The 14,568-nt window shown below is 36.8% G+C and overlaps 1 protein-coding gene across 1 annotated transcript in view; it reads right to left on the bottom strand.

The window, feature by feature from the left end:
- LOC146457531 (uncharacterized) overlaps positions 1-13,482 on the bottom strand; it is a 34,933-nt gene extending 21,451 nt beyond the window's left edge. Inside the window, exons 1-17 of the mRNA XM_085091864.1 lie at positions 13,416-13,482; positions 12,493-12,649; positions 11,453-11,625; positions 10,606-10,839; positions 9,932-10,088; positions 8,504-8,676; positions 7,696-7,929; positions 6,366-6,528; positions 5,357-5,532; positions 4,610-4,954; positions 3,349-3,477; positions 2,720-2,950; positions 2,308-2,493; positions 1,647-1,787; positions 1,316-1,528; positions 1,070-1,216; positions 327-464 (exon numbers count right to left, since the gene is read on the bottom strand). Coding sequence (XP_084947990.1) covers positions 327-464; positions 1,070-1,216; positions 1,316-1,528; positions 1,647-1,787; positions 2,308-2,493; positions 2,720-2,950; positions 3,349-3,477; positions 4,610-4,954; positions 5,357-5,532; positions 6,366-6,528; positions 7,696-7,929; positions 8,504-8,676; positions 9,932-10,088; positions 10,606-10,839; positions 11,453-11,625; positions 12,493-12,649; positions 13,416-13,482 — 3,064 coding nt within the window. The remainder of the gene's footprint in view (positions 1-326; positions 465-1,069; positions 1,217-1,315; positions 1,529-1,646; positions 1,788-2,307; positions 2,494-2,719; positions 2,951-3,348; positions 3,478-4,609; positions 4,955-5,356; positions 5,533-6,365; positions 6,529-7,695; positions 7,930-8,503; positions 8,677-9,931; positions 10,089-10,605; positions 10,840-11,452; positions 11,626-12,492; positions 12,650-13,415) is intronic.
- Positions 13,483-14,568: the final 1,086 nt, after the last annotated feature.

The following is a 14,568-nucleotide window of genomic DNA, read 5'->3' as shown; positions in this document are numbered from 1 at the left end:
ACAATATTGCTAAATACTTCAACACTTCAATAAAGTCATTTATTTTATTTATTTATTTTGTTATTTATTTTTGCTTATAGCCTGGCAATCGTTGGATTAAAATTTGCCCATTGGCTAGACTTATTCGTTTGAACCAACAAATTTTTTCTTGGCAACGTTTTACCTTTTTTCAGTTTTTGAATGACAACTGTTATTTTCTCGTATGTACGAAAAAATTTGCGTTCTTTTTCCTTCAAATCTCTTTGAAGACCAAGACCTAGGGTGCCATGACCGAAAAAACTCGCTCGATCTTTGCTCATGAAAAAAATGCATAATGTTCTACTTACAGTGAATGCAGTTTCTCTCATCTGATTGGTCTTTACAGTTTGGACGACCGTTGCACCTGTCATTTAGCGATCTAATCTCGTCACCGCTCTCACACAGGAAGAGACTTTCGTTTGAAATCTTGGATAGATCTCTTATACCTGTACATTAATCCAATTTCATAATAAATGATAGTTTAAAGACATTCCTATAGTTTTGTCAAAAATTAAGAATTATTTTTCTTCCAGATATTTGTAGTATGGAAATTCGCCAAATTAACAACCCACACAATTACAAAATATGATGGTATGTTCGTAATTTAGTCACCGCAGTCGATCGTCGGGAATAAAATGCGGTTTAATCTTGTGTTATTAATCATATTATTTTTTTTCTAGATTATACAAAATTTGAGATCTAACTAAGGGTTTTCTATGCTGATCTTGCTGTTAAAAATGGGAGTTAACTCGACTCAAGGGACCCGTCCGGATCTCTTGATTTGTTCTACAAACTGATTCGTCCGGCATAGCTAGCAGATTCAGAGGTTTTTCCAGAGTTATTGTTTGAATATGGTATTGAAGCTGCTGCCAGAATATATATAAGTTCATTATTAGCCACCATCTACATAGGAAAATGAAATGAAACTGTATTTGAATAGCGCTAGGGATCGTGGTTGAAAAATGAAAGCAAATTGTCTTCTTAAGCATTTATTTTTTCTGAGAAAACCACTTTTCAAAATAAATATTTATTAAAATTAGACTAGCAATACCTGTTATCGCGCCGGTACAGGTTATTCGATTTCCTTCCACATAACAACCAGCCTTCGCTTTCTGTTTTGAGCTGCTGCAATAAAAATCGACGCCATTTTCTTTCCAGTGTTCACCATCATCATACACTTTTCCTTTCCATCTGCAAGCTTAGAGCAGAAAATTACGATTTCGCTTAAAAAAGAAAGGCTGTGTAAGACAGTGTTTTTTAAAACCTTAGAGGCATGAATATTCCAAATTAAGCCTACCTTTACAAACACTTTGTTTTGTCTTTATATATTGTGCGACGTTGCAATTTGTCTGATTGCAAAATTCTGTTAGAGTTTCCCTTATTGAAGGTAGCAAACGAAGCTCTCTTTTGCAGGTTAGTTTTCCTCCCTGACATGTGCACTGAATACATCCAACAGACCACGTAGCTCCTTCAAAGTATTTATGAGAGTTTTCGTCCTCACATGTTGCCACTTAACATGAAAAAAAAAAAATACAAAAAAAAAAAAAAAAAAAAACAGTAAGCAAGTAATAAAATAATTGAATAAATAAATGAGTAAGAGAAAATAATGTAAAGAAATCAAAAGTTACCAGAGGTGCAGTTTTGGCCGCCTTGATCACGGGAACAATTAATAACAGATTTCCCACACTGCGATGGGAACTCGGCGAGCTGTCGACCACTGGAGCAATATGTTAAGTTTCCTCTCATTTCAGTTCCTATTTGGTTTAACGCTGAGGAAAAAAAAAAAGTAAGAATTGAAAGTCTATAGTTTTTGCCGGGGATTTCTGTTTAGAGGACTAATCAGTCAGTATTACAAGGCTTGGAGAAATAGTCCGTTCTTGAAACATGGTACTAGGTGCAGAGGGTTTAAATGTTTCCACGGGAACGAATTTAGAAAATACCACAAAAATTGCTCAGGATACCGGTTGGAAAACAAAACTTATCCGTGGGATTGTTTAAGGTACGCTAGAAGACAATATGTTTATCAACTGTACGAACGTAGGTACTTAACTGCCTACCCATGCACCCAATCCTAAACTCCCTCCCTCCCTCCTAGCTTACATAAGTACCTCCCATTACCTACTGCAGACCAACTCAACAAATGTCAATCTACATTCTGCTTATCATTCCACCAATTCTACTTAAGTTCCTCAGAAGCTTCTTGTTTGAATACCTTCCCACCCATTTAACAATTGTACGAAGGTACAATAGGTAACAAATTGTGTAAGTGATAAACATGGGCAACTGCACCTGGGCATTCAGAGGAACAACAAACACCTCCATTGAAGACATAGCACGTCATTCTCGCTATCACTGGGCACACAGCACCAGGTGGAATGTATACTTTGCTGGGCCCAAGAAAATAAATTTCGCAGCCACTGTTGTTGTAGGTCTGGCCATTCATGAGAAGTCCCTCGGTTTTAATCACTTCTATTGCTGCAAAAGTTAAATGGATAAAAACGAATTTCATTTTAATGTTAATTTTTTAATTCTATCGGACGCTCTGGAGCAATATCTTTTATGGTCCTATTCATTAGTCAATATTTCACGATCCCATTCCTAAGAATCTTTCCTTGTTAAAACTTAGGGGCAAGCAGCCATGGAAACTTAATATCCTTTTCATTTAAGTCACGAGCAAAATTTAAGTTATAAAATATATTACCTTCACAGGTCTGTGCTATGTCTTTCAAAAAGTGAAAAACGTTGCAAGACGGTCGTGTACAAACTTCTCTCAGGCTGTAAATGAATTGTGATGAAAATGGGAAAAATACTGTTATTTCCCTTTGACAGGACAGCATTCCTCCCTTGCAGTTACATTTCACGCAAGGCGACGCTTGCCAATCCTCCTGGTTCTTGATAATATAATTATTTCCACTTTCATCTTTGCAAATCTCTAGAAAGTGAAAAAAAAAAAAGTATGTTGACAAAGAGAGTATGGCCACAACACAGTATATCCACTGGCATTCTCTTTTATAACACACTCGATTTAGAAGCAAATGACTTTGATATCTTTCATACACCTAACCGAGTATTATACGATCATTTGACAATAGTATGGCGTTAGAATCATTCTTGAAGGGCTGATTTAGTAGTCTCGCCGAAATCGCGAGGTGTGGTAGTGCTTTGAACGCATGAGACAGTACGCAGTGATGCAATTAAACAATTCTCTTTCTATTTAAAAGCATTTACCGGTTCGTTCGGCAAGGCCAAGAACATCTAGGCAACCGACTTTTCTGTCGATTGACAAACTAACTTATCTTGCGCCATTTCTTCTTCAGACAATGAACTCACCATCTTGACACCCCTTTTCGTCTGATCCATCCGGGCATTCACTAACTCCGTTACAACGGTGAATATCCCAGATGAATGAACCGCTAACGGAACACTGGAACAACTTGTCTTTAGAGATTCTAAAGAATGCTGGGAAAAAATGCCTCTGGGTAAGGCTTACGCTAAGCAACACATAATAATAGACCTTATACACTCTTTACGCTAATTGCCCATTACAAACCACGTGATATTCTCAGGAGAAGCAACCCTTTGTTTTTTTGGAAGTAGAGTCGACTCCCGATAACTCGAACCCTCGCTAACTCGAACCTCGCGCTAACTTGAACCAATTTTCCTTTCCTTTCAGACAATTTTCTATATAATTGTACCCTCGATAACTCGAATTCCCGATAACTCAAACCTTTTTCAATTTCCCTTGAAGGTTCGAGTTATCGGGAGTCGACTGTAATTGTACCCTCGATAACTCGAATTCCCGATAACTCGAACCTTTTTCAATTTCCCTTGAAGGTTCGAGTTATAGGGAGTCGACTGTAATGCATGCCAGCATGAGCTTGATATGACCAATTCTAAAAGAGACTGTTTCTTAGAGTACCGCCACGTGATCTGTAATGACCACAAAACAACGAAGTGAATAATATCTATTGGGACAAGTACAGTAGCATTAATCACTTTTTACAGCATTTTTTTGGTTTGACTAACTATAGAGCTGCTTTAAGTTTCAGACGCCTTTAAAAGCCGTTACCTTACAACTCCATAAAGTTTATTAGCCTGGGGCTATTAAGAACTACCCTTGTTAAATAAAGTCATCATTCTTTTGCCTATAAGTTCCTTTCATTTATGACGTACTGAGCTCCATTGTTACCATTCATTCATCGTTGCTCCTAAATCTAGGATTATAGATGCTTGAACTATTAAGAGACATTGTGACCTTACTTTTTTTGATTAACCAAAAAAGATAGCAAATTCCAAAGATATCCGTCTGTTTTTAAATTTACCTGTGTTAGGAACAGAAAAACATTATTTGCTTCTTTAAATATATTATCCCATTGTGTGCCTAATTAACCCAATCACAAGAAAATGCCTGATCAAACGAGTTAAATGAAGTGCCATGTTAATTTTGTTAACATACTTGAACTATTTAAGATGCAGATTCAGACTGAAAATGCAACTGTTTATACCCGGTTCTTATACTTTTGTTTTTGTTTCTTTTATTGGTTGTTTTCCTTTCAATAGTTCAATAATTTCAAACACAAAGATCTCCTACCTTCACAGGCAGTCGCACTTTCTTGTGTCTGAGAAGGATCACTACATTGTTCACAAGCGGTGAATTTGTCAACTTTAAACAATCCGTAAGTAATATTGATCAGATATCGAGAACAGTTGATTGCGCCATTCAGGCAAGTGCATATCACACATGAGCTACTGAACCACTCTTCGTTGTTGTTACGGATTTGTCCGCTGATGTCCATGCATTTTGACTCATCAAGTGTAAGGCATTCAACGCTTAAGTCGCTTTTACAAAAGCACTTCGTTGTTGAGTTGGTGAGCCATGGTTCTTGGGCGGATTTGAAACGCTTTTTGTCTTCTGAGAGGCATGCGGGATATGAGGCTGTAAAATAAGTGAAAGGGATAGAGCGAAATTAAAGATATTTAGTGATGCTTGAAAAGCAACTTGTCTAGAGATTTGTACTAAATACCTACTACTTTGTATGGATTTACAACAACTAATATTTTATAACTTATTTTCACAACGTTACTTTTAATCAAACCAAATATATTTTAAATTGAGTACTTTAAAGTATTTGTAATGACTTGCCTCCGTAAAATGAAAGGAAATTGGACTTCTAGGCTGATAAAGAAAAGTGTTCTACTACAGCTAGAATTCCGAAAAAAAAAATCATGAATTTCATGGAGTGCCTTTTGTGGCTTCTACTTTCAGTTGATTAATTGCTTTTTTACAAGTCCTTTACATGTAGTTTGACATAATGCGCTTCCGTCTTAATGTACTCACCGAGTTCTACTTCAGTAAAAACAACCAGGAAGCCTGTTTCTTGGACTGTGTTATCTGAATAGAATGTTATATCCATGTAATGTCCAGTTACAAACAGCACCTCTCCTGTCTTGTTCCCACAGAAAACACCAAATTTCTGGTTGTTCTCATTTGCGACCTCTAAATAATCACCATACCTACAAAAGGAATGCATGCTGATGTTTACACATGTGAAGAAGTTGGAGTCTTACTAAATTAAGTGGGAGCCTATTTTTTCTGGTCCGAGGCTAACTATATGAGCTTAGCCTATGATACAATGCCAAAGCCATTCTTGCTGGGTTAGGAGCATTTTCAGGTAATTTCGCTGTACTGTTGTTTTGTTTAAGCTGGGTTGCTTGGAACAACAAAATTTGTTTTCTATTACCATTGAAACCTGCCCTCAAGTACTGTTCTCATTAGGCACCTTAATTAAGTGAAGAACAAAGGTGACTTTCCGGAGCTCACTAGTAACGACAGGAATCACTGGCAATGCTGTTTTAAGCGTTGTGACGTTAAGAGAGAGGGAGCCACAGTCGTCAAAGCAAACGGTCTGTTGACAGATATGTGAGGAACACAGTTGCACAAATAAAAGATAACAAGATATTCGCTTGCCTGGAACTCAACATTCTCGTTACCTATAATTATTGTCCCTAAAAAAATTCACATTAAGTCACTCAATTAAAACCCAAAGTACACATGTACTCCCTCTTCCAGATACCAGCTGAGAGCTGATCATCCTACACGTAAGGGAACGTTCTATTCGCGCAACTTCTGAAACTTTTACATCTCTCTCTCATAAAGCGAAAATTCAATAGGTTAAAGGTGTCGTTGCAACCAAGGCTTCAATTAGTCGAATGGAATAGTGGTTAGTTGCATGATTTAAGTCGTCGATATCTTGAAGGTTCCGTGGTTTAATCTTTGTTTTGTCTATATTACTACAGCTCCAACGTTTTTGTATAAGTGTAAATCGGTTTAGCTTTATTTGACCTACTTGCAGGATGATCCCGAGTTAGGTCCAACGTCAAAATAGTTAAAGTCAATTTTGATTGCCATGCCATCCGGAATAGGAACTGTATAATGACATTCCATTTTCCTTGGGTAGTTGTTTGGATATCCAGGACTTGTAAGTGTGTTGTTAATCACTGAACCGCATTCTATGAAAAAAAATATACCATCAACCAGACTTGTCTTCACAATATATAGCAAGCAATGAGTACTGGGTGTGAATTCCATCATAGTTTATAATAACCAGCAAATTGTTCTCGGGACAAATATATTTACTCCTGGTCAAGGTCCGTAATATTTGTCACTTAAAGACTTAGCCTCTAACACTGAAAAGGGATACTGGTTCCTGTGCTGCAATTGTCGCCAAAACTGGGAAGATTATTACGTATTACCTTGCCTTCACTTTCCTCCCCTCCCCGTGTCAATGTTGAGTTTTAACTGTGAATCTTTACGCATTATTCTTCGTTGGAAATCCAACCGGGGGGGGGGGGGGGAACAGGGGGGTGGGGGAAACGACAAACAAAGGCGTAAACGAACCTAAGTAATAAAAATTGCTATACCGAGCTTGTTTTCTTACCATCCCAATAGAAATTGGTGAGTATTTGTGGTTTCACGTTAAAACACATTCTATAAGAAAACACTTTTATCTTCCATTTGTCGTAGTTTGGTAGCGTCACTGGGCTTCCAGAAAATCCCTTTCCAAAGCGGCTGATCTTCCGTCAAACGCCTTTATTTTGTTTTCTAGAATTGCAGATCCAACGTACTTATTTAAAATCCCGTAAGTAAAAGTATGGAATGTGACATTTGGAGGCCAAAAGCGAGTTTTATAAGCGTTTATTGGTTTCTCGACCATATAACATATAAATTTATACACACCTGCTCTTAAAATTATGGGATATACCAGTACTACCAACTCACCACGCAAAAAAAAAAAAAGGTAGTTGTATTCCAGGGACATAGCAAGGTTTGTTAATTACGAGGTACATACCGGAGTGATCGATTAACAAATTTGTCTAACAAAACGAAGAGTCGAAGATTTTGAGCCAGTAATGGCGTCCCCTTCATGTACAAGTTCATTCAGAGGTTACCCACCTATATTGCAAATGAAAGGTGTCTTTCCAACCTAATGACTTCCAATTTATTTCAAGCCTTGAGCTCGAAATATTAGAAAATATATCATTAGAACATTGACGCGGTATTTTGAATGGGGGGGGGGGGGGGGGCGTATGAGACGTAGATAAACCTTAACACTACATGCATTATAAATTAACTGGGCAGTCAAGATTAACCAACGAGAAACAAAGGAAAACACTCACCGAAGAAAATGACTGAAATCTCTTTCGCACTAGAACCAAACTTGTTGGTGGCCACACAAGTGTAGTTTCCATCCTCCACTAATTTGATTCTAGCAGTGTTTGTTGTATTTACCAGGACTGTTGAGTTTCGTGTCAGTGTTGTGTATATGGGAGCAACTCCAGAGGCTGAGCATGACAGTGTGTAGCCTGGTAATGCGAACATAACATTGTGTTCAATGTTTATCTCAGGTGGACCTGTTGAGCAAAGGGTTTAAAGAATGATTAGAGTTTGTGTTATCTGATCATGGTAGGTAAATTCTATTTTCAATCCATATACCAAAACGCCCACTGGAGAATGTTAGGCAGCTAATGTAACCATACTGCCATCATACACTCTCCATGCTTGATATTAAACGACTGAATACAGAATATGAACGGTCTTGACAAACGCTCTCAGCAAAAGAACAGCCCCTCGGGACACTCCCTATAGGTGTAACCTGTGCGGAAGAGACTGCCACTCCTGTACTGGTCTGTACAGTCGACAGCAAGCGATGCTCCCATACCAGCTGAACAAGACTCTCAAACTTGCCAGGCGCAGATGCCAGACGGATGCCGACGACGGGTCTTCCAAATTTGCTCAATCAGTAGCTTTAGCAACTAACTTCTACTTTTACAGCTTATTATTTGATAAAATATGCTGAAAATTTGAGTCGCTATAAATAAAGCCAAAAAAAAAAAAAAAGAACCTAAAGAGAAGAATTTGCCTGTAAGTGCATAAAAAAGTTGATGTCATACACTTCTTTCATTTATATGTTCTTTTTGCACCTACCAAGTGGAACTGCGATGACATCTAACATGTATCCTCTTTCTTGGACATTGTGGTTTGAGTGGAATGTCATTATTGCATAGTTTCCTGTTACATAAACTGCGGTCTTTGTCTTTGTAGAACAATACACACCAAATGCCACCTTTTGCTCATTAGTGATCATCAAATAATCCGATCTAAAAAAAAATCGATTTGTTTTTATGACACAGATAGCTTACGTTACGAAATAATGCACTGTCCTAATTCTGTGAATGGCAAACTACAACACGTCACGTAATATTCGACGTCACAACGACCACAGCAAGAATTAGTACTGTACAGTTTCATGGTGGTGATGATGATGACGGCTGTGGTGATGTTGAAGATGATGGTAATGATGAATGTAGTATGACGATGACGATGATGATAATTATGATGATGATGGTTAAGGCCTAAAACATTTTTAGTGAAGTGAAAATGGTTGTAAATGATAAAAATGATAAAATGTATTAGTTTTATCACTGTGCTTATGCTTGTGTTTATGTGGGGGCCGTTTTCACGAGGACATAAGCGCAATTGTACCTCCGTTTATACTTCCGATCATGATGATGATGACATCCTGACGACGGGGGTGAGGGTGGTTTTCTTAGTGATAAAGTGCACTTCAACAACAACAACAACAACAACAACAACAACAACAACAACAACAACAATAATTTTGCAACTTGTATTTTACGCTGCTGTTTAAACTTACGACCTTTTCTTAAAGGAAGCAACTGAAGTGCGTCCAACGACTCCATCTTCTAGCGTCGAAACCTCTGACATTTTTTACCAGTTAGACTGCGACACCATAACGTTCACAAGGAAAACGGGGATGAGAGTTACTGTTTTTGTAGAAAATTGAATGATCCGCAATAAAAATCAACAATATTTAGGGTGTATTTGCCTAAAGATCAAAAGGATTTTTAATTTCCATGTAAACAGAACGCTCGGGTGTTGTCTATCAACGAATAAACAGTGGTTATTGAGCTAATCGGATTCCAACATTCACAATAGACCATTTTTATTGCTGTCCTAAAAAAAAAATGTTCCGTTGAATCTTCAGTTTAAGATTATTCTGTAACTTTTTCTAATGTGAACAACTCAATGAGTAAAATTATTAAGGAAACATGATACAATTTGAGAGAAGATTGTGTAAAAGGCTGGCGAAATTACGTTTCCTACAAACAGACGTTGGTTTACTGCACATCACGATTCTCGTGACCTTTTTGTTTAGAGTAGCGAACCTTCGTAGAACTTTTTCGCCCATTTCTGCTAAAACATGCTTCCCCAAAACGAAATGAAGCAATTTCCGAAATATTGGCGTACTTTCACCGACATTTATGCGCTTCACCGAGTCTCGCCGAATTTCATTTGCACCACTATTGCGCGCACAGTGCTGTATTTACTTACTTGCATTGCCAGGAAGCCTCTAAAACAAAGTCTTGAAAGTAAATTTTCATCGCCATGCCCTTTGGAATGGGAACGGAATAATTACAGTCCATGTTGTCTAAGTAGGTACTTGGATATCCTGGACTTTTCAATGTATTGTTGACAACTGCACCACATTCTATTGAAAACAAAAAGACATGATTTTATCTCCTTGAAAGAAAGGAATGAAAGGATATAAACTCAATATACACTTCAACTAAAGTTTATTGATGGAATAGCTTTTTTGGAGAGCTAGGAATGGATAAGTTTGAATGGGATTGTGGGGTTAGATTTCTCAAACTCATTAATAATTCATCAAGAGAAAACAAAGAAAATCACTACTGTGACCGTGGTTTGGATATGTGTTCCTAATTACCTTAAAATTTTGCCAACTTTAACCTTGAATTTTCTCCTAAAATATTGATCTTTTGAGAAGCCATATCAAACACTCGAATCTGTGTTTCATCAGATATCCAAACACCTCGAAGTCGTTTAACAAAACTCGGCTGCGCCTCGTTTTTTCAACTTACTTCTCAATGTTTGGATATCTGATGAAACACACCTTCTCGCGTTTGAGATATTACTTAAAAACGAGTCAGTCGTGACTTAATTACGAGTCAGTCTTCAGTTTGCCTTCAATGAAGTAACATTCTCACCAATAACAGCCACAGATATCTTTCTCGCGTCAGATCCGTGTTTGCTTTTGGTCATGCAAGTGTAAATTCCATCCTCGTATACTTTGATGCTTGCAATGTTTGTTGTGTTCACCACGACTGTAGAGTTCTTTATCAGCGCTGTGTATATGGGAGGAGTCCCAGAGGCCGAACATGATAGTGTGTTGCCTGATAAGACGTTGATAGTAGACGTCGGTAATATTGGCTTTGGTGGAACTGTTGAATAAACACATTAAATCGTTAGGTGGGAGGTGGGAGGTGGCAAAATGGACCCTTTTAAATCGTTGGCTCGTCTGTTCTTTCCACCACAGTTATAGTACAACAAAGAAGCTTTCACGGTCTTGACTGCCGAGTAAGACAAACCTAGCGAGAAATGTCCGCAGCTCTTTTCAAAATATTACTGAAATTTCTGCAAATTAAAGTTAATAAGTAATAGCTGTACTCCAAAGCGTATAATTGCCTTTCAACTCTTTTAAAACATATTTGTACTAGAAAATTTGATTGGAAATAACATTTCACGCTTTCGAGCAGAGCTACATCACCCAATATCTGAAAACTACAGTTTATTTAGTCAGGAACATAAAGCTTGCCATCTGTGATTGTTTCAGAAATGATTTGTTATCGGATTCTTATACCAAGCATGAATTTCGACCACGCTGATCTACTTTAGAAATTGCGGAGACAACTTTCAAGCTTTCAGTCCTCACTTAGATCACGCTCTGAGCATGGTGCAAATAAATGCGGTGATGCTCTAACAAAGGACTACTTAGATTGAAGAAGTACATTGTTCCAATTTCAAGATATAAAGCGGAATTCTGATTATACTTACCTGGTGGAATTTCAGTTACATTTAACAGAAATCCTCTTCTTTGCGCACTGCCGTCTGAATGGAATGTTATAACTGCGAAGTATCCGGTTACGACAACTGACTCGCCGCTCCTCTCACCACAGAAGACTCCAAATTCTTGGCCGTTGTCATTTGTAATCCTCAAATAATCATAGCTTGAAAAAGGTAAACCTTGTTGAGCAATTCCTCATGCGATATGAGTTATATATAATTTAACCAGAAAAAGGAAAAACTGACTAAGACAGAAAATTAAAGCTTCCCAGATGTACATTCGTTTCTAGCATACTTGTAATCTGTGGGTATCTAATATTGTAATAAGTCTTCTCTTATAATAAATTGTTGTTGTTGTTGTTATCTACTTGAGCAACTGTAACAGGAGCGTATTTATATTCAGTACTCTCTGTAGTGGGAATGGCCAACTAACACATCAGTTATCGTTTTTCTTGTAGTATTAGAGAGATTTAGAATTACTTTTAAGACAAACCGTAGAAATGAGCACGTGTCTATGTTTATTCTTCATTTGCCACCCCCTGTTTTCAGTTTCTCAGTAGTTTTGCGTTAGCATGATAGGCCACAATTATTTTACACCGTTCTCGTCTATGTACTCATTTTTTCAAGAAAACGTAAACGCGAATCTCACGTTTGCTGTTCGCCGTAAATTCTATTCTAAATCTCTATTATTTCAGTAAACTTCCCCTGGCCTTCTAAGTAGAAGGAATATTCTATGGTTGAACAATTTCTCAACCCAACATAATTATTTCGAAATTTGTTTAATATCGATCCTTACTATTATATTTGTGAAATATACTTTTATTTATTGTTTTTTTTTTGTCTTTGTTCATCAAAGTCACTTCTACATATAAACATCCTGTTATATTCTGCAAAAACATAACACGAACAACTTTTCTTCTTGCAAAATTATGAACAATACACTCTTTGAAACACTCTTTCCTGTGTGATATCCTCTATAACAAAACATTCTTAACCAGAAGAGAACGCTAAAGAAACAGTTTGTTACTCACTTGCACGATGAAGCTAACTCCAAGACAAAATCGTGAAAGTAGATTTTGATCGCCCTGTCTTGTGGAATGGGAATCGAATACTTGCAGTCAGTATCGCTGGGGTAGTTGTTTGGATAACCAGGACTTGCAACTGTATCGTTAATCACTGAACAACATTCTGTTCAAGAAAAAGCATATTGTCAATAATATTCCATTAAGATTTAAAATACTCTTTTACAAGGATAAAAAGTTGAAAATTAAGAAACCAAACGCTTTTGTCTAATTTGGTCATCTTCAGAATGAACTTGTATGAACAATTATCCCTTCTCTGATAGAGCATTCAGAGAAGGGATAAAAATGATATAGAGTTATCAAAACCATCCTGAAGTTGCACCAAAACAATACACCCATATGTTCTTCTTGTCATTTTTTCAACTTAACTTTAATCCATGTTGATTTTGTCGTTGAGTGTTTTTTAAAGATAACAACAAATTCATCAATTTCTTTATCTCTTTGTTATGCATCTTAATGATTGGCGGACGAGGGTCTAATATGAAATATTAATAAGTTTAAAAGTCGATTAAACGGGAACGTTTAGACTCTGCGGCAGGTGCTTTGGCAGTGCCTTCGAGGAATTCATTATTTCGACAACTTTGTTCAAAAAGCTAAGATCTTGGCATAATAATTTCCAATTTACGAACTTAAAAACATTAACCATGGCGAAAGTACGGATCCTTAAACTGGACCATTTCATGAAGAAAAATGTCCGGCTTGTGAACTATGTTTTTGCGCACTAAGGTAACCAAGAATAGGTGATTTTGGAGAAATAAATCATGGCAAGCAATATTTTTCGTATCTACCAAGGAAAAATAATCCCTTGCCTAGCTATTCAGGTGCCAGGCCAGGGACAACATACTGGACATTCCAAAGTTGGTTTTTGTTACCTGTGATGTAAATAAACTTCATGAAAACCATCAAGGCCAAACAAATGTTGGTTGGCTCCTCTGCCATTGTGATGTGGGCACTTTAACCTTTAAAATAAGAAAGCAACCGGTCAAAAAAAAAAAAAAAAAAAAAAATAATAATAATAATAATAATAATAATGATAATAATAATAATAATAATAAATTACAGGTAGAACGAATTTAAATAATCAATTTTAGCTAAAACATAGCAATAACGAGTTCTTTTACCTGACATTTCTTTGGAGAATTGTTTCTTTTGTCCTTAATTAACGAATCAGAAGATTGACATGGAAACATCAGAACTGCGGATAAATGACCAACGAAATTACGAGCGCACCGTAAGCAGCTGCGAAAAGAAAGCCTGTACTTAATAGGACATTAAGATAACTAATGCTTAGGCGGGTTTTCACATCGATATCAGCCTACATCCTAAAAACATGCTTTTTACCGTAGATCACGGTCATCGTCAGACTTATCAAGAAATATATATTTCTAGAGCACGCAATAATTGACAACTAGATTATTCCCACTCAATTTCCATGAGTGATAGTTGATGAGGCAGCAGCTAGGCCGAATCAATTATTACTCATAGAAATTGAGAACGAATAATGTATTTGTTTTAGTAGAAATTTCTAATAAATCAAGACTTACAGTGTAAGCGACAGACAAAAAATTGAATAATAATAATAATAATAATAATAATAATAAAAATAATAATAATAATAATAATAATTGTAATAATAATAATAATAATAATAATAATAATAATAATAATAATAATAATAATAATAATAATAATACTGTCTGGTGTAAGAAAGTTACACAAGCACTTCCACGTGATCACTTCGCCTACGGGCACGCCGCATCCAAAATTTGCCGTTTGAATTCGATCGTGAAATTATTTTGGTCGTTGCTGAAAGTTGCTTGCTGAATGTCCCTTCAATGGAAGCTGAACCTAAAGTGAAGCCCTCACCATTGACAAACCGGCTCAAGGTGCTGGACATGCTATCTTTTTCCTTTTTGCTCGCGCGTTGTGCGATTCAGTCGATTATTGTAATTTATGCGCGATCACAGCTTTATTTGCCTTGCTTCCATGTTGTTGTAAGGTAAAACGGTTCGTACAAAGGTGTTC

The sequence above is a fragment of the Pavona decussata genome, unplaced genomic scaffold, assembly GCF_977016875.1.
Source record: "Pavona decussata unplaced genomic scaffold, jaPavDecu1.1 SCAFFOLD_241, whole genome shotgun sequence".
NCBI classification, from domain to species: domain Eukaryota; kingdom Metazoa; phylum Cnidaria; class Anthozoa; order Scleractinia; family Agariciidae; genus Pavona; species Pavona decussata.
This window is presented reverse-complemented; position numbering and strand designations above follow the sequence as displayed.